The following is a 19,211-nucleotide window of genomic DNA, read 5'->3' on the forward strand; positions in this document are numbered from 1 at the left end:
GTTTGGGTTTCAAGGCTTCTCTTTCCTCCCGCAATGTCCATTTCGGGTCCTTTGAATATCTCTGTGGACATTTTAGGTATAAACATGGAACTGTGTTCTTAAGACGAGGTTAAAAGAGAGAGACGCTGTCTTCCTCCGCATCCCTCGCCCCCCTGGGGGTTCGCAGAGACTCCCTCCCTCTATAAAATATGTTGAGAATAAACAGACCGGGCCCATTGAAGTAACCCTGCACAAGTTGCTTTGTTTTCCACTCACAGATCCCCTCCTCCTCATGGCTCAGTGTAACCTGGCTGGACTGGGTGCAGGTCATGGTCTCCCCAGACCCAACGGCCCGTGAAACAAGGGGGTTTCACTTGAGCGCCACCGTTTTGTTTCTTCACATGGTGAAGGCAGCGCTGGATGTGAATGGTGCCAGTTACATCTGTCCTCACCCCGGGATACCACGGGGGGCACAAAGGACGGAGAGAGAGCTGGAACAACAAACAAGTGCTTCTCCAAAAAAAACGATTTTTGTGCCGTGAAGCTCAGAATAAGAAGCTCCAAAATGTTTGTATAACTATTCACCAATGAAATTGAAATACTATTGATGCAATTCTAAGAAAGCCAAATCGCTTGCAGTTTCCTCTAGTTCTTCACCAAATGAAGACTCCCTCGCCGCAATTCTCACTTTTTTGGCAGGACGAAGATTCACCACGTATCGGGGCCAGCGCCGCTTTTCCATCCTCAACACCTGTGTCTAGAATGTTCTGGGTAGGGCGGGCGGCATCATTCATTTCACGGCTCGCTGTTGCTCCTCTCAGCCACGAGGTCGGTGCCAGAACCTTCACATCCCACCAGCTGCTGGCTTGCTTGCTGGCCTGCCAGGGACGCATCTCTACTCAGTAGAGCACACTTCCTCCTCTTTCTCCTCCTCCTCCTTCTCGCTCCCTGACCCTCATACTCGGACCGCCACAGCCAAACAAAGCACACACTGAAGACTTCTGTCTTCTGTTGCTCTTTTCTACCAAAGATTTCACCTTGGTTTCATTATTAAGAGTTTACTTTTCTTTCAGGCAGACAGACTGTCAGGGTACAGGGATGAAGAGCTATACGGACACTGGGGCTATGTTTCAGAAGAGAGGAAAGGGGTTTGAATATGAAACAGGCGTTGATGTTACACACATTACAAGTAACAAGTGGAGATGCATACTTCACCCTCGAGGGACATCTTTGCTTTTGTCCTATTTTTTTGGCAAACCCATGTAGAGATGTTACCACTACTGAGAGGAACAGAACCAAATTAGTCGGTCGGAATTGCTGTGTTGTTCACGTCTTGGGTTGACGTCTCCTTTAAAGAATGAGAAACTCAGTTGTGCATGGCGGTGGAAGGCTGGCGAGCTGAGCACTTGGGTTTCGGTGGTTTGGTGGGATGGTTGTGGCAAGTGGGCCGGACGGTGCCCACTCAGGCCTTGTCAGCGAACTCAAAGCAGCACAACACAGAACGACAACCAGTTTACCCCCCAGGCGCCCCCGGCTCCTCTCTCTCTCTCTCTCTCCTCTCTCTCCTCTCTCTCTCTCTCTCTCTCTCTCTCTCTCTGCAGTGGGATCAGAGGGTAGTCTATGGAACAGAGGCCACGGAAACCACAAGAATTCAGATTCTTCTGAAGGCAGAACAACAGCCCAGCAGACCAGACCACTTCTTCGACTCATTCGAGAGCGATGGTGAGCGAGAGAGAGAGAGGGAGAGAGAGAGAGAGAGAGAGAGAGGAGAGAGAGAGAGAGAGAGAGGAGAGAGAGAGAGAGAGAGAGAGAGCAGGAGAGCTTTGTCTCTGTAGCCACATTTCCTGTTCTGTGTCCCAAAATCACTGCCCTTGTCACTGTCTATTTATCTGGCTCTAGTTCTGGACTTTTTCCCTTTAACTCTGTCTCTACCCTCTTTATTTTTGTATTTTCTTGCATTTATGGCCTCTCTCATCTCTCTCTCTCTCTCTCTCTCTCTCTCTCTCTCTCTCTCTCTCTCTCTCTCTCTCTCGCTCTCTCTCTCTCTCATCTCTCTCTCTCTCTCTCTCTCCATCGTGTTCACAGTCCGCCTGTCTGTCTGTCTGTCTGTCGGTCCTGTCTGTCCCTCTGTCAGTGCGCCTGTCCTCTCTCTCACCTACACCCCCTGCCCCAGAGAGAGAAGGGCAGCAGCAGGGAGAATAAGGTCTGGCTTGTTCCTCTCGTCTCTTGGGTTGGTTCTCCCTCCTCTCCCTGGGGCTCCGGGGCTGTGCGGAGGGAACATCTCCGCTGGACGCAGCCCCGCCGCGTGTCTGCACCACTTCACAGGGACTCCAACACAATGGGATCTCTTATTGCACATGGGACTGTTTACCAGCACAGCACCACCAGAGGGAAGAAAGAGTACCCCCACCACCACTCCCATCCCCCCCCCCCCCACCACACACCAGCTCCTCTATTTGTGCTTCATCTCTCTCTCTCTCTCTCTCTCTCTCTCTCTCTCTCTCTCTCTCTCTCTCTCTCTCTCTCTCTCTCTCTCTCTCTCTCTCTCCTTCTCTTTCTCTCTGTACTCTACTTGTTATCACTCTCTCTACTCTCTACTTATTATCTCCCCATGTCTCTCTCTCTCCCCACGTCCCTCCCTCTCCTCCTCTCCTCCTCTCTGTCCCTCTTCACCCTCTCTCGATGGCTGTAACAGCACCGTTTCGATTGTCTTCTATGCTGGAGCAGATGTCGGCCATGTTGGTGCCCAGATGGGAGCCAGAGCTTTTACATATCTTGCGATACGTAACTGGCCTGTAGCGGATTGTCATTTTCCTTCTTCTTTTTTTTCCGCACATCGCAAGACATCCATCCCGGGAACAGTGCCCGGGTCATGCAGTAGACGATGCAGTGTTCAAGAACCTTTAACCATCTTGTTTTTTATTCCTCCCAGGTGGAAGATGTGCAGAGATGAACCCTCAGAAGTAGTTGAAAGCGCCACACGGGCATAATAAAGTATTTCAAAGACAATGAAGGCCATTACAAGCTCAGCCCCGGCATTGTGTCTTTGCTTTTCAATGCATTCCTTGTCTGTTGTGTTTTGCGTTGTGCTGTTGCTGGGTATTATTTGTGTTACAAACCACAAAAGCATCCCATATCTAGTCATTATGATGCTAAACACCCTCCCTTTCATTACATACATAGAGATGACATCTGATAGTCTTTGACTTAACTATAGAGGAGTTATGTGGCACTACACACTGACATGTTTATAATTATCTGATCCGTGCCATAGATCAAGAACAGATAAACACAATATTTATAATGTACACTGGAATCTGGATGATCCATTATAAATTAAATTTGCTGTGGGCACACTCTCACACTAACAAAAATACACACATCTAAACGCACAAATCCAAACCTCACACAAAAGCACAAAAACAAAGACGTACACTCTCTCTCTCTCACACACATTGTGTGTGTGTGTCTCTCTCTTCCTCACACACAAACACACATAGACACACACAACCTCTGTCTCACACACACTCTTTCTAACACCCTGTGACACAGAAACTCAGAAACACCACACACACACACACACACACACACGCACACACACACACACACACACACACACACACACACACACACACACACACACACACACACACACACAGGATCACAACCACATACACAAAATTCCCCTTAGAAACTAAATGAATTGCATGCAGGGAGCAGCGATGAGAAAAATAAAGAGAGCTAAACATAAGAAACAGCCCAGTCATCTCATTATTCCGAACACACACTTAACGAGAAGCAGGACGACAGACACTTTGAAATGTCCTGACTACTATCTATCTGCCCTGACATGTTTAGAGATGCTTATGATAAACGCTTAATATAAAAAACATGTTACAATATCCCTGGAACTGTTTAAGATCAACAAAGTGAGAGGGCGCGCACGCGCGAGAGAGAGAGAGAGAGAGAGAGAGAGATTTTAATGGAAATCTCACCCACACAGCGAATGACTGATGTTTGCAGTCAAACTTGAAAAACAATAAGCTTCATTCTCCTTTAATCAAATACACCAACGTCCCCTTTGAGAGATGTATATAAATGTGTCAAAGCTGTTTATGTCCTTGTCTACTTTCAACTGCTGAACTGTACTGGGGAGGGGTGTGTTTGGGGGATGTTCATGGCATTATGAAAGGATTATTTTTGTTTCAAAGGTTTTCTCTCGGAAAAATCATGTAAATCAGTATATGAATAAAATATGACAAGGAAGTACAGTATAATACGACTGAAAAAGGTAATCTGAGGAGAATGAGTTGGAGCAATGCATCAATGGGAAACTCTCCTTTAGCTGGCTACGGTGAGAGGGCTCCTAGTAAAGGTTGGACGACCCCCTGGACACGTCGGGCCCCTAAAACTGGCTCCGGCATCAACTATCAGTCACAGATGTGTGTATGTGTGTGTGTGTGTGTGTGGGTATAGCTTCGAGTGCTCTCGCACACACAGACACACACACACACACACACGCACACACACACACACACGCACACACGCACACACGCACACAAACACACGCACACACGCACACACGCACACAAACACACACACACACACACACACACACACACACACACACACACACACACACAGACAAACACTGCTTAACACTTAAGTCCATGCAATAAGCCATGCATTCCCCCTTGTTAAATACCCTACTTATATACCTCTCTCTCTCCCTGTCTATCTCTGTCTCTCTCTCTCCTTCCTGGGCCCCCAGCAAATCCTATTACTTGGGAGGGGTTTGTCCGGATCGCGGCCCAGGGACCCCTCAGATAAAGGAGGGCCGGAGAAGAGCCGGCCTCTCGGTGCAAGGACCCCCGGATTAGGCAAGGAGGAAGGAGAGCAAACAGCGCGAGGAGGAGCAACAGCCCTGCCCACTTCAGACAGCGGACAATGGAAATTCATTATGACTCCCAGCACCTCCACCAGCACCACCACAAGCACCACCAGCACCACCACCACCACCACCACCACCACCACCACGGCCACCACCTCCACCACGGCCACCACGGCCGGGCTTCGCTGATGAAAAGGCTGTGGCTTTACTCCCGGGGATTAGAGGCTTATTGGATAAGCAAGGGAAACACTGTTCTCTGCTGCCTCCTTAATTGTCTTTTCATGATTGCCCCGATTTCAGGTGGTCTCTCTTACACATTCGGATACATGTGTGATCCTTTAAAACAAAATGCAGGGGGCCGCTAAACTTTAGAACCGCCTACTGTATGATTTTTGCTGTGACATGATATGTAATTTGAGATATAAAAATAACAATAAGAAAATAAAAAGGAAGGAACAAAAGAAGACAGATAAAAGGCAGACAGGAGGAAGGAATAAGCTACAGAAACAGCTTATAACACGGCTTAGCTTTGTGAAAGTTGAATACCCTCCCGGGCCTATTTAAAACACTGCGGGGGTAAATCTGGGTTCTGGGGAAGGGGATGAATGAAGAAGAGGACGAGGTGTTGTGTCGTCGCCCGGATCTCAACGGAAAGTATGCAAAGAGCCACTTGTTCAAAGAGACACAAGGTCAGAATCTCTCAAGTCTGTACCCCCTAGCCCCCCCCCCCCCCCGCCCCCCCCACACACACACACACACACACCACCACCCCTCCCTCTCTGGATAATTGCAGAGCGTGAAGATACTTGGTACACGTGCATGCTCTCTACTAGACACGGGAGGAATGGAAAACAGCAATCGATTCAGAATTATTGATAAGTCGTAGATATGCCTAACTGCATATATTCAAAAAAACCAAAAGGTCTTATAGGCCTATATATTTTTTATTGAAAATGGATATATGGTGCTATAGCCTTACTGTTCTATGGTAGGATTACAATGTGAAGGCTTATCAATTATGGGGTTAGTCCTAGGCATAAATAAACATGGGGCTTATTAAAACCTTTACTGCTCCCAACGGAATCAAACTTCATCTCATACATGCCACGCCCCTAAGACCCACCAGAGGCGGGGATCCGGATAGCTGCTGACTGCACACTTTTCGCCGAACCAAGAGACTAAGGACCAAGGTTTGTCATCAAGTCGCCTCCGTATATTTTGTTGTGAGAGAAGCCTAAAATTAAGTTTTGACTACTTAGGTAGTGCTGCGTGACAAAGAGACAGAGAGAGAGAGAGAGAGAGAGAGAGAGAGAGAGAGAGAGAGAGAGAGAGAGAGAGAGAGAGAGAGAGAGAGAGAGAGAGAGAGAGAGAGAGAGAGCGCTGCTGGCACGCCGTATCCACTGAACTATTTGGGGGAGGGTTTAGAATGAAAAAAATATTATAGCGGCTGTTCTTGCTGGAGGATGCCTCTCGCACTTGAACTTCTCCATCAGGTGTGTGTGTGTGTGTGTGTGTGTGTGTGTGTGTATGTGTGTGTCGAGTTGTTCCTCTAAAGTAGCGATACATCGACTAGCGGTCTAAAGTGTTACTTTGTCTTCATTGGACGGCGTCCATCCAATAATGCTCAGATATAATAGACATCTCTTCTACACGATCAGAATAAATGCCTGGATTGGATACGGAGTCACTGAGGAGGACGCAGCGTAACGGAGCCTGGAGTTCTGGAGTTTGACTGAAGAAGCTCACGCACAGCAGGTCAACAAGTGTGCGATGGGGCCATCGTTAACGTTACTTCTGGTGGGCCTACTTGGTAAGCACCTTTGTTTGGGTATAGCCTACTTTAATTGAGTATTACAATCAATTAAAGTGTGTAATGTGCATCATTGGATCCGCGTATTGCAAGGGAATCACGTTCTTAGCTGCTTTGTTAATTGTTTTTATTTTTGTAGCATTGTTTCAGTTGATGAGTCTTACACATATGTGAATCTTTAAAATCAAATGGGGTAAACTGTAATACTGAGTAATTTAAACGCGTGCACACACAGACACAGGCACAGACAAACACACGCAGACCGGAATTTTCAGTTAAGTTGTGCTCGATTTGTGTGTGTCTTCATATTTTTGCCTATTTCAGATCTATAGGATATAATTCAGCTTATCAATACGTGAATGCATGATTCAGTCTGTAATTACTTCCTTTGTCATTCTTTAGCGAAATATTTTTGTTCATATTAAGCGAACCCCTCAACAAGATAAAGAGTTATGCTTTCGGGGCTGATAGCTCATATGTCACCCTCCAATCTTGAGGGTTCAAAGTCAGTAAAAAAAAATGTAACCTTGGGCTAAGTAATAAGATTAAAGCTTTGGGAAGAGTTAGGGGCCACTTAAAACGTTCACCAACCCCTGTCTGAGGAGTAGGGAGATTACTGATCCGTGATGGTGGACACCTTCCATCTGCTGACATTGACAGTGGAGATGGAAGGCAGCACTTGGCAGCAAATTAAAATGTCCGTGGTAGAGATAAAAGAAAAAGTTATTTTGGAATCCACTAACCTAATTCCTAAGTTTGTCCTTAAGGACATTTGAAGTTCAGTGAGGTGGTGGAGTTGTAATAGAAAAATCTTTTTAGAAAAAAAAGTCTAAAAAGATTTAGAAACGACAAAGGCAAAGATAAAGAATCGCCTGCATCTTTAAAGATATACATCTATAGTAGTAAACAGGGCTTGAGCAGCCCCACGATGTCACGATTTCAGCTTTATAAGCCCAGCTCTTTTAATCACAGGCCAGTAGCCTCGCTTGGCATACACGAGGGATTGACCGAATAGTGGGTTCAATTAAAAGAGCAATGACTCAATGTCAATTTTGATTTTACAGGTTTTCTAAAACGCAAATCAAGCTGCCAAGACACAGGATTTTGGCATAGGCCTAACTGTTTAAAAACACATCACCCCGTAGGCCTTTATTAGAGTCATGTTTTTTTTTGGGCACTGGGGGCGACCAACCTGGACTAGCTTGAAATCACTACTGTCGCCGATGCGTAAGCTACATCGGTGATGGTTTAATGTTAAAGTCATTGTCCTTTCTCTAGAGAGATGTACTGACAGATGAAGTTTTTCCTGTTCTCAAAAGTCATCTGTAATACTCTCTCTCTCTCTCTCTCTCTCTCTCTCTCTCTCTCTCCCTCCCTCCCTCTCTCTCTCTCTCTCTCTCTCTCTCTCTCTCTCTCTCTCTCTCTCTCTCTCTCTCTCTCTCTCACCCAGTCTCTCCCTCGCTCAGAGAGAGACAGAGTTGTTACCTCACCCGTGGGGGTGGATGCCAAGCTGGAAACAGTCTTTGTGGTTTAGGACGCTGGGGAGACTTTATGTGGGCTTCTTTGATTTGAGATAGAGAGCAACAGATGGGTTAGTGTGTGGGTTGGTGGGTGTGGGGACTTAGATATTGGCGGCTCTAATGAGGGAAGAGTTTAAGAGTGCACTTTTAAGTGCCCCTTGTCTCCCCGAAATTCCTCACCCACAAACATAAAGGCCGGCGGCAGCTCTCATTAAAGAATGTGTACAGATCGTCCCACTCACTCAGAGGGTGCTAGCCGTTTCCCCTTTTTTTGTGCTAAAATCCCCTTTTTAATTGAATTATTCTTTTACGGAAATTCTTAGATTTGCAGGCTCATCAGCAGTTTTCAATTTAAATAGTTGTCCACAAAACCCTGTATAGAAATGCCTTGAAGGGGATTTTTACAATCAAAAAAGAAAAAAAAATGCAACTGTTATTGCTTACTTACTGGCTGTGGAACATTATCGTGCTGTCGGAGGTAAGTTGATGTGTTGGTGCTCCGAGCAGCCAAGAAAAGAGACGCAATATTGGCAAGGGGTTGCTGCTTTTGCAAACCTATAGAATCTAATTCAGTGAATTACCAGAAAGCCTGGGCATAGTTAGGACAGGAGATGTAGTCAGGACAGGAGACAGGAGACAGACACCTCTGAGCCGAAATTGCATTGTTTGTTTTTCGTTTTCTAAATAAACCTCCACCTCCTGAAATGTCAACCCATCTCATGCGTTTAACTCCCTGTGATGCCACAGGGAGTCTTCTACACAGGTTATCTACACAGTACATCGTTCCTGAAGAAGCACATTCCTGCTGTTAGAATTTAGAATTTAATTCAGGGAATTACTAGAAAACCGGACATTTTTAAAAAGAAAAAAATAATTCATATACATATTGGAATTAAACTCCTCACCTTTAACGCTGAACAAGGGATAATGTCCCACTTTATCAGTGGTCTCTCTGCTTTAGAAGAATGTACAGGGTCCGGGTGCTGCTTTATAAGCGGTATCAGCTGTCTTGTAATGCGGCAGGGATCAATCTGAGGAAGTTCTCTGAGGGTTTTGGCTGCGGTACAGGAATATCTGCTTCACCTCCATCTCCAAAAACCCCCTATAGAGCCCTTTTCTAAACTCCCAGTGTAAATCTTGGCCAAATCCAATGTAATTCCACATTAACGATTGTTGTGACTGCCCTTTAACGGTCGTACACGGGGGTAAGAAACTGTCCATGCGTGTGAAATGTTTTCAATAAAGCACATATTCCCCTCATTCATCCCTGAAGAGGGATTCAAATCAAGTGATAATCGGGTAAAAGCTGAAAAATTGCTTTATTCAAGCACAGCGTCATGCAGCCATTGGGTTGACATTTTTAATAGCGTACTCCATCTCAGAGGCATGGGTTTTTGTGGGCTTGGAGGACACACTGAGGGAAACTGGACCTGGACAGCACCCACTAAATTCGCCGCCTCAGTGGGAAGCCAGTGACAGGCTAATGGAAGGAGCCTTGCAGAAGAGGCTGTGAAACGTAATCCCTTTTCTAAGACGCTCACATCATGTCCCAAGCTCTCCCTTCTAGCCCTCACTCTGCCACACACTCGCAATTTTTAACTGCAAAGCTCAATTTAATCATATAAAATATATTACATTTTATACACGTATGTGCACGTACAAACGGGCAGACGTGTGTGTGTGTGTGTGTGTGTGTGTGTGTGTGTGTGTGTGTGTGTGTGTGTGTGTGTGTGTGTGTGTGTGTGTGCGTGCGTGCGTGCGTGTGTGCGCCAGAGAACATGTTTGTGTGTGTTGTGCACATTGCCAAACCCTTAGCCTGGAGTTCACCTCCCATTAAAACCATAGGTGGCGTTTGGACAGCAGCACCACGGTGACGTTAAAAGTGTGTTTACATAACACAGCTCCCCAGGTTTCCTTTAGAATAACAGGGACACGCACTCTCTCTGGCGGTTTCTGCTCTGCTCATTGTGAAAACAAGCTGTTGGCAGCAACGCAGTCTCTCCATGGCCCAGGCTTGGCTACAGGTGCAAAAAAAGTGTGTGTGAGTGCAGTGCACATACACACACACACACAAAATAAAACACGTGCACACACATAATACACATAGAAACTTGTTAAGCCCTGTCTTTGATATGGTGGCGTTTGAGCCAGCAGCACAGCGTAACTAATGACACTCACGGAGAGAGGGATCATGTGTGCTTACTGTCCAGCCTTTATTCTGGGCAACGTGTGGATGCGGTCACTTACATGCCAACCCTTCAAAGAAAAAAACCTTGTCAGCCTGTCGAAGGCATGCGATGGGGCCAAGAACCAGCTGGAAGCGGCTTTGTTCCCTATAGGGGCTTTCTTTTTCTTTTCATTTTTTTCTTCCTCTTTACCTTTTAATCAAAACCTTTGGGGCCCCCTCCCACACTGTTATTAGTTTCTGATCAAACACCCCGGCAAGCAGCGACCACTCCAGCGATCCACGGCGCCAAATTATATTGCCAGGCAAGTCGGGTCCATTATGAGCTTGAAGTCATCATATTTCAGAGGGTTTGATGATATTACTATAGAGCATAAGACAAAGGAAACCGTTCTATCCCCTCTCTGGAATGTGAGCTTTTATTTTTATTTTCATGTAGGTGCGTTTTTCTCCCCCGTAGACCTTCATTTCTGATATCGTAGCCCTTTAAGATTCTCCTCCATTGTTAAAGGGTTTGTTATTTCATGTGTTGGGCGGATGGACCGCCGAAAGGAAAGAAACACATCAGCACAGACTGTGTGAAGTCCCCATGTCTGGGCTGACTCCATCCTTTAGTAAAAGGGCCTTTGTCTCGTTTCTTGTTGCGTTGGGATCGTCTATCTATGGTGGAGCCACACGAGTGACGCCATGGTCATCTGTGTTTTACTCCCAATTTATCAAAGACTTGAAGAGATCGAATGACCAGGACCTTATTTGTGCTGTTTCCTAGACGTATAGGCGTCTTAAGTAATTAAGTGACTCAATTGACTACAGTGACTAACTAAGGGACTAAATTGCAGCTTCTCATCGCTTTAAATAATTCCTGGAAAATGAAAGAAATGAATAACAAAAACATCTGAGTAAACGTCTACTTTTAAACCCAGTTGTACTCGATCCTTCAACTTTATTTCATTTTATATTGTCCTTCTTCTGCGGTTCAGCGCCTCCATAAGCCTACAAAATCCGGCCTTGGCGAGTTCGGAGTAAAAGGAAAAACAGACAAAACAATGAAAGCATTAGAGCTATAATCTGTAACTGCTGCATTGTGATGTGGTCAGGCCATCGGGGACGCCTAGAGACGACCTAACCTAGCCCAAACCGCTTGCTGGCTCCGTTATGGTCGAACCACTTAAACCTTTGACTTTAGAGTTCAATATTCGTTCATATTGTTGTTGTTTGACAAAGAAACAGATTACACATGAGTATTTGAAAACAGTGTTTCTAGTCATCATTTTACCATGGTGACTTTTACCATGACTCTTTTGTCCCGGCAATTGCCATGAGGACGAATGTTATTACCTTTAACAACCTTTGTGTTGCTACTCTCTCTGCTCCCGTAGGCTTGGCCGAGGGCTCCTCTCTGCACTACACTGAGGGGGTGTCCAACCGGCTCTCCATGGAGAAGACCTTTGGACACTCGGCCAAGGATTCCCGGTGTCAGCACATGCTCAAGCACCTCCACAACGGGGCACGCGTCACCGTGCAGATGCCACCCAGCATCGAGGGTCACTGGGTGTCCACCAGGTAAAAAATAACCCAAGGGCTCCGGGTCTTGAGATGCAGTGTTTTTTTGCAGAGGCCTAACTGTTTAAAAACACACCACCTCGTAGGGCTTTTTTAGAGGCTTGTTATTTTTTGACAGGACTCTAAACGGTTATGGTCGGCCTTTAAGCTTTTTATTTGGACTCACTAGAACGAAATCCAGATGGCTTATCACTCCATCATGTGTTCATACAATTTCTCTATAACCAAATGCATTTGTTTTCCCCCGTCTGCCCTGAAGCTGCGAGGTCCGATCGGGCCCAGAGTTCCTCACGCGCTCCTACCGCTTCCTCGCCAACAACACCTTCCTGGCCCACCAGTTCTACTACGGGGACAACCACTGCACCATGCCCGCCTACACCCTGGTGGTCCGCGGCCGCCTGCGCCTGCGCCAGGCCTCCTGGATCATCCGCGGAGGCACGGAGGCCGACTACAAGCTCCACAGCACCCAGCTGGTGTTCCACACCGCCACCGTGGCCAGGGAGCTCGGACAGAGGCTCAACCGCAGCTGCCGGCAAGGGGCCCCGGGCGGGGGGGCGGGGGCCGCCCCGACAGCCCCGACGGGCCCCTGGGAGCCCGACGTGGTGTACGACATGTGGAGCGAGGAGGACGGCTGCGACTGCCTGCGAGAGCTCAACTTCGCCATGCACGAGCTGCAGCTGCTACGGGTGGAGAAGCAGTACCTGCACCACCACCTGGACCACCTGGTGGAGGAGCTGTTCCTGGGGGACATTCACACGGAGCCCGCACAGAGGATGTACTACCGGCCCTCCAGCTACCAGGCAGCGCTGCAGAGCGCCAAGGTCAGTGGACCAGCATCCGCCGTGCACCTGTCTCAGATCGAAACCAAGCCGACGATAGAGTCATTGGTCTCTGAAAGCTATTGTTGGTTAGGCTTGTTATTATAGTAAGGACAGGAGAACTCTGAGCCGAAATGGAAGTACTTTCAAGTCTTCTTCACTACTGTTTGTTTTTTGTTTTCTAAATAAACCTCCACCTCCGGAAATGTCACCCCATCCATTTTTTAATTCCCTGTGATGGCAGAGCAACAGGAAGTCTTCAACACAGGTTATCTACACAGAGACTCTGTGCTGAAGAAGCACAATTTTTTATATAGTAACTCAAGACCTCTTATGTTTCTTGTAAATAACATATCAGATTCACTCTGATACAGCTGGTCACAGCAAACTCAACAAGTTCATCCAAACCGTACATTTCAAAGAGAGAAAACACTCAAACATTCATTGTTGAAACAGCAGCTAACTTATCCTTGAAACACTAGAGTCATGTTTTATCTGTCACCATTTAAAGAGACTACACTTAAACCCCTTACAGATGACTCTCTAAAATAAACATACTATTGGAGACGATGGGGGGGCTGCGGCTGATGTTCTTCATTTAAACCAGTTCCTGAGGGGTCAACGAGCTCTGAGTGCTCTGAGATCACTCCCCCATCCCCTGCAGTGTGGATAAGACCCTGCTACCTAAGCTCCCTCTGTAGGTCCATGAGGCTGCAACAAGAGACCCAGCCTATCTCTGAAAGTGATCAACGTGCGGTATTCCCAGAATTTGGAAATCATGCAGCCTTATGAATTATTCCAGTAAGCGCATGCTGGGTTTGATTTCATGCATGCCAGAGGCCCGCAGTCGAGTTTGACATGCTCCTCTGCCTCCTTCCCCACTGGTTTCTGCTGAATAACAGTGGGGGGGGGGGGGGGGGAGTGGAAGAAAAGCGCTTGCAGCGCCTGTACAGTAAGAACCGGTCGGCTCAGCTCTTTAGATACGCTACAGGCTATCTCAGATGCCGCGTTTAGAGGGAGAACCGACTTTGGTGGATGAAAGGGATTCCCCGTCCGCCATTGAGGAATGATCTTGAAGTCTTTCACTCGGTTTTTTGACTCTGGTCAGCGGTAAGGACCAACCGTTCGTCAACTTCCACTTAGACGTGATTTCTAATGACATATCACGGTCAGACCCGGGGAAGAGAATCCCTCAATCTGACCTACCCCAAAGAACATGCAATCAGTCAGACCTTCTCCTGAGGTTGTTTTAATGGGTTCTTCTTTGGAGGGGGATTTTCTTTTATTGCCATGGTGACCATCCAATCCATTAATCTTAAGTGGTATTGCCCGAGCTGGTGCTAGGCCACAGCATTTCATAATGCCAAGCCTGCTCATTTGTGGCTATTGGGTGGATCTCAGCATGATGCAATGACCTTACATATATATATATAGTTATGCTTTTTTTCTCCTTCATCTGGTTTCTCCATTTTCTGTTCTGCTGTCAACGTCACTTATACATCACCAAGGAAAGGAACACACACTTCAGTAAATTATTCGGTGTGCCAGGGTTTTGCGTAGGTCGGCTTTCAGGCCCAATTTTAACAAATAGTACGTCTGTTATTCTCACTTGAGTTGATTTGTGAGATACATTATGTTTCCTATAGCATTATTTCAAGTTCAACTTTCGAGGAGTGACTCATTTTATGATATGTCTTAACTCTGGGACGATGTCACTGTATTGCGTGAATGTTTTTCTTCCACCTCGGGAAATATGCATGTGAGTGTGTTCTAGACTAAATTACTGAATGTTACAATGAATGTGTGCGTCTGTATCTATCAACCAGGCTATAGCTCTTTGCACGCTAGAACACATTTTCCAAACATGTAACTCTCCTCCGCCACATAACACACACACACACACACACACACACACACACACACACACACACATTAGATAGATCACTATGCATGTCATGCATGCATCCGTACTGTACAACGTGCAAGAACCGATCAAAAACGCCAGTTCACCTACACCCATCGCCACACTCATGGGCACGCTCACACACAAACACGCATGCACGCACAACCTCATATATAGGGTTGAATTCCCCAAGAGGCCATTTTCCATAAGTCCCAATTACCCCTCCCAAAGTGGTGGTAATGGACTCTTCTACTATTCCTTACTTTAGTATCGGCACGGTACTTTGGTCAACCTGCTCAATCCCCCACGGCCGTAGCGGTGTCTGGGAAACGAAGCATTTGGGGGAAATAAACTCGACCACCCTCAGATAATAACAACTTCCTCCTCCTCCCGGGAGCTTGGTCTTAGGGATAGATTCGTCCAACAGGGAAGATGACGCGATCCTGCCTGGCGTCTGTGAGAGGTCTTGGCCCTGTTCTGCTTTGCTCTGTTCTGCTTTGGGTTTCTCTTCTGAGTCAAAGACCCACACAGCTGGCTTGTCTGCAGCAGTGAAATACTGTGATTGCATGTCGCTCCGAGGTTTGGCTAAAGCAGACATGCATGACATGCAGGGGAATTTAGTTTAACCGACCGTATACGGAATTGACGGAAAATCCAAACACTTCCTTCCTGTATGCTGAATTTATGTCAGCCACGTTGGGTTAGAGACATGCAGTGTCTTCAGGCTATATATCTCTGTAGCCGTGACTTAATTGTTTTCCGGCGGAACAATCTGCCTTCCCGCCAGTGGAGGAAGAAGTAATCACTCTGAGAAGGTTCCAGAACAAATGTATCTGGGATCGCACATACCAGAGGTTCAGTCTGAGAGAAATAACCACACACACACATCTACACACCTCCCTCCTTTCCATTGGATCTCTGAGCATCAGAGGTATTAAGGTGGACTCTGTGATACAATACAGGCTCCTGGTGGGAGATCACGATACAACGTGGCCCTGGTGGTCATCAGCGATGACAGCTGGGTCTGTGCAGTAGTGATGCTGAGGGATAGGTTACACTTTTTAGGGCTAGCATGAATCCCTTGACTCCTCTGCCTAGGATACATAATAGAGACAGATTTTAAATATTTAATTTGCAAGCAATATTGAGGGTACCGGAATGAGGACCGCTAAGCTTGTCCTTTCTGTCCTAAAGAGCATGCCTATTAAATGAATGTAATAAATGTCTGTCACTATCTATTGCAGAATAGGGTGACACAATGGTGGTTGAGCCTATGGCCCACGGATAAAAGCACCTGCATTGTTACCAACTGGGTGTCGGTGCTGTTGGGATCTATGGGAACAATTACCACTTATCGCCAAAGATGTCGCCATAGAGAATGAAACTGAACTCTTTGAGAATAAACACAGCAAAACTACTATCATATAATTTGATATTTGAAATCGAATCCTCACTCTTCTATAGCCTAGCAGTTCAAGCAGCAGCTGCTGGTTGTGTTTGAGAGACCTCACAGGTGTGTGCGATGAAAATTAGCGGGCGGTGCTACAACTGAACGAGATGGTGATTGTTCTAACGATAAGGTTATAAAAAACTGTTTTCATGGACTCCAAACTAGAAGCCTTCCCTTTTTTAAATTTGTATTCATATTTTTGCAGAACCACGACCAAGGCTGCGTCGCCTGCCGCGTGATCTCCCGCTCAGACGAGTCCCACCCCCCCATCTTGCCGCCGCGGTCGGACCTGACGGTGGGCCTGTACGGCCAGTGGGTGAGCCAGCGCTGCGAGGTGCGCCCCGACGTGCTCTTCCTCACCCGCCACTTCGTCTTCCACGACAACAACCAAACCTGGGAGGGCCACTACTACCACTACTCCGACCCCATCTGCAAACACCCGTCCTTCGCCATCTACGCCCGGGGCCGCTACAGCCGCGGCCTGCACTCCAGCCGTGTCATGGGCGGCACCGAGTTCGTCTTCAAAGGTATACCTTTAGCTTGGTGGGGGGGGGGGGGCAAGTATCTGTTCAGCAGGGCTGAGAGATCTCCTGCTGAGGTTCAGGAAACAGTAAAACCTTGTCTTTGGAGGGTCATGTTTAAGTGTATATAGCCTAACTCTTGAGTCTGTGTTGGTAACTTACTGCTTTTGACATAAAAGTAACAAAGCAGGATTAAACATCTCTGAACCTCAAATGCTTAAAGGTTGTATCAACAATGTTGGGTGACGTCACTTCTGTTGGTATATGAAGCGAGATCCCCAACAAAACAGAGCAAGCTCGTCCCTCCCTTCCGTGTTTCGTGCATCCAGTAAAAACTATCATGAACGCAGCGCAAAACCTCACAACACCCAGCCCCGCAACACCCAACCCTTGTTGGTGATTGGTTGAAATGCTATTTATTTTGGTTTTGGTTGGTAGTACCATCTGTTTTTGTGTGCGATCTCAGAGCATAGGCTTCCTACAGAGACGCGTTTTTTTGACGGCCTGCCCATGGGGCGGCCAGCTAGCGGATCGTGAGGAAGGAACAGATGAAAGTGATCATTTCATTTTTCGGTCCTAACCCTTCCCCCGCTCTCCCTGCCCCCTCTCAGTGAACCACATGAGCGTGAAGCCCATGGACCACGCCACCACCTCGCTCCTCAACGTCTTCAACGGCAACACGTGCGGCGCCGAGGGCTCCTGGCAGGTGGGCGTGGAGCAGGACGTGACGCTGACCGACGGCTGCGTGGCCCTGGCCATCCGGCTGCCCCACACCGAGTACGAGCTCTTCCGCCTGGAGCAGGACCCCCACGGCCGCTACCTGCTCTACAACGGCCAGCGGCCCAGCGACGGCTCCAGCCCCGACCGGCCCGACAAGAGGGCCACCTCCTACCAGGTGCCGCTGGTGCGGTGCTCCGCCAGCAGCCAGCGACACCACCACCACCCCGGGCAGCGGGACCACCTGGACGGGAGCCACGGCAGTCTGGACAACGGCGGCGGCGGCGGGAGCCGGTACAGGGACGGCGGCGGGGGGCGGGTCGGGCTGCTGGTCGCCGCGGTGACGCAGGCGCTTCTTATACTCTGGGGGCGGAGCTAAGGAGGGAGCCGTACTGTAAATATTAAGGATCGTGGGACGAGAGCAGCCAAGAGACTTGTTTTGCGTTGAACGGCCGTAGGATGGCTGTCCAAGCAACGGAGTCCAACTGTTGATGTTTGGGACGGTATCAAGGGAGAGGGGGATGTCGGCAAAGGACGCGAGCAAGTGTACACTATTTGTCCACCCTCCAAAGTGTGGATTCTCTGAATTGCTTCCCGACGACCAAAGACTTGGCACTGCTGCACCACAGTAAGGCACTTTAGTAGAGGACATATGTTCTCACATCTGCGTTCTCACAGATTAGATAAAGTCTATATCCACACAGACTGATCAAAATGTTTTATACCGTTGTTTTATTTGCCAAACCATAAAAAAAAATTCAGTTGATAAGGACGAAATGGGATCAGTCCATTATTAAAGGACAACACAATGTACGATAAAAGGGAAACAGAACGCAGCAATGACAACTATTCTTTCATATGGCTGAACTGTATGACTGTATACTCAAAAAATGTTATTTGTCACTAGCACTGTTGATATTGCCACCTACAGATAGGCCTACAATATAATCCTATTATGTGTACTCCGCATGCAATAATACCTGTTTAAAAACAGGTCCTTGCTGTTATCGGATCCGATTCAACTCTTGTCACCAGACACAATTTATGACTTTTTACAGTAAAAGCGCTGTTTTGTTCTTTACAATGCAACATAATTGTCTTATGGACACCTGAGTTTGAGTATTGAACGCTCTTTATGTCAGAATTACTTTAAATCCCCATTTGGTATTTGAAACTCAAACTGAATACCAAAGAAAAAGATCAAATATACAATCTTGGATCCACATGTTTTTTGTTGATTAACGCGAAGCTGGGATTATTCCTCCAACGCATATATCTTCCTTGATCCTATGGGGCTGAGTGCTGCTCGATGGACAAAGTAGAGCCCAAGTGGCTTTGTGTACAGAAATAAAAGGTTTTATACAGTTGGACGTCTGTTCACCTTTTTTGTACAATTGGTGTATTTTTATTGCAATTCTTACACAAGTCTGAATGAATGAATATTCTGTTCATTAGGTTTTCATCAGTGTATTATAACATGAAAATAAGAATCTTCCTTGCTACCTTCAAATTAGCCCTATGCATTGCCCACTATGCTTCACCTCCATGTTTCTACAATAGCCTAGAATAGACCCACAGCTCTGGAGGATGCGATTTAATTAACAAGCATAATCGCTATTTCCTTGTAAACCAAAAGCAGTAGACAAGTCTAGCAAAGAATCTTAATTTAACTACTGGTAACTTAGTGCTACCTTAGGACGATGTTATGTTCTTTCTAATTCACCCGGTACCTTGCTTATCGTAGCTTCTCCTACGTCGTCTGCAAGGGAGGAACTCAGTTGGGTGCCATCTGCAACCTCCCCGCTAGATGGCACTAAACCCTATACACCAAATCTTTAAAAAGCAAAGCATAAT

General features: G+C 47.0%; 1 protein-coding gene across 2 annotated transcripts; it reads left to right on the forward strand.

Moving 5' to 3' along the window:
* Window positions 1-5,960: 5,960 nt before the first annotated feature.
* Window positions 5,961-18,724, forward strand: LOC115549664 (protein APCDD1). Of its 2 annotated transcripts, none has more exons than XM_030364988.1 (6): window positions 5,961-6,060; window positions 6,529-6,680; window positions 11,765-11,948; window positions 12,208-12,769; window positions 16,325-16,646; window positions 17,252-18,724. In XM_030364988.1, exons 2-6 carry the CDS (start codon window positions 6,641-6,643, stop codon window positions 17,734-17,736), a joined length of 1,593 nt encoding a protein of 530 aa, XP_030220848.1. In that variant the 5' UTR covers window positions 5,961-6,060; window positions 6,529-6,640; the 3' UTR covers window positions 17,737-18,724. The 2 variants fall into 2 exon arrangements, with proteins under 2 accessions (XP_030220848.1, XP_030220849.1); XM_030364989.1 differs by lacking the exon at window positions 5,961-6,060 and adding an exon at window positions 6,186-6,363.
* The last annotated feature ends 487 nt before the right edge of the window (window positions 18,725-19,211 follow it).

Source organism: Gadus morhua, chromosome 8 (genome assembly GCF_902167405.1).
Source record: "Gadus morhua chromosome 8, gadMor3.0, whole genome shotgun sequence".
Classification (NCBI taxonomy): domain Eukaryota; kingdom Metazoa; phylum Chordata; class Actinopteri; order Gadiformes; family Gadidae; genus Gadus; species Gadus morhua.

What these genes read in the sequence shown, in the direction of transcription:
- LOC115549664 (XM_030364988.1), top strand. Translation starts at nt 6,641, where the DNA reads ATGGGGCCATCGTTAACGTTACTTCTGGTGGGCCTACTTG. An exon ending in GGTCACTGGGTGTCCACCAG is followed by an intron (nt 11,949 to 12,207) that starts GTAAAAAATAAC and finishes TCTGCCCTGAAG; the next exon opens with CTGCGAGGTCCGATCGGGCC. An exon ending in CAGCGCTGCAGAGCGCCAAG is followed by an intron (nt 12,770 to 16,324) that starts GTCAGTGGACCA and finishes ATATTTTTGCAG; the next exon opens with AACCACGACCAAGGCTGCGT.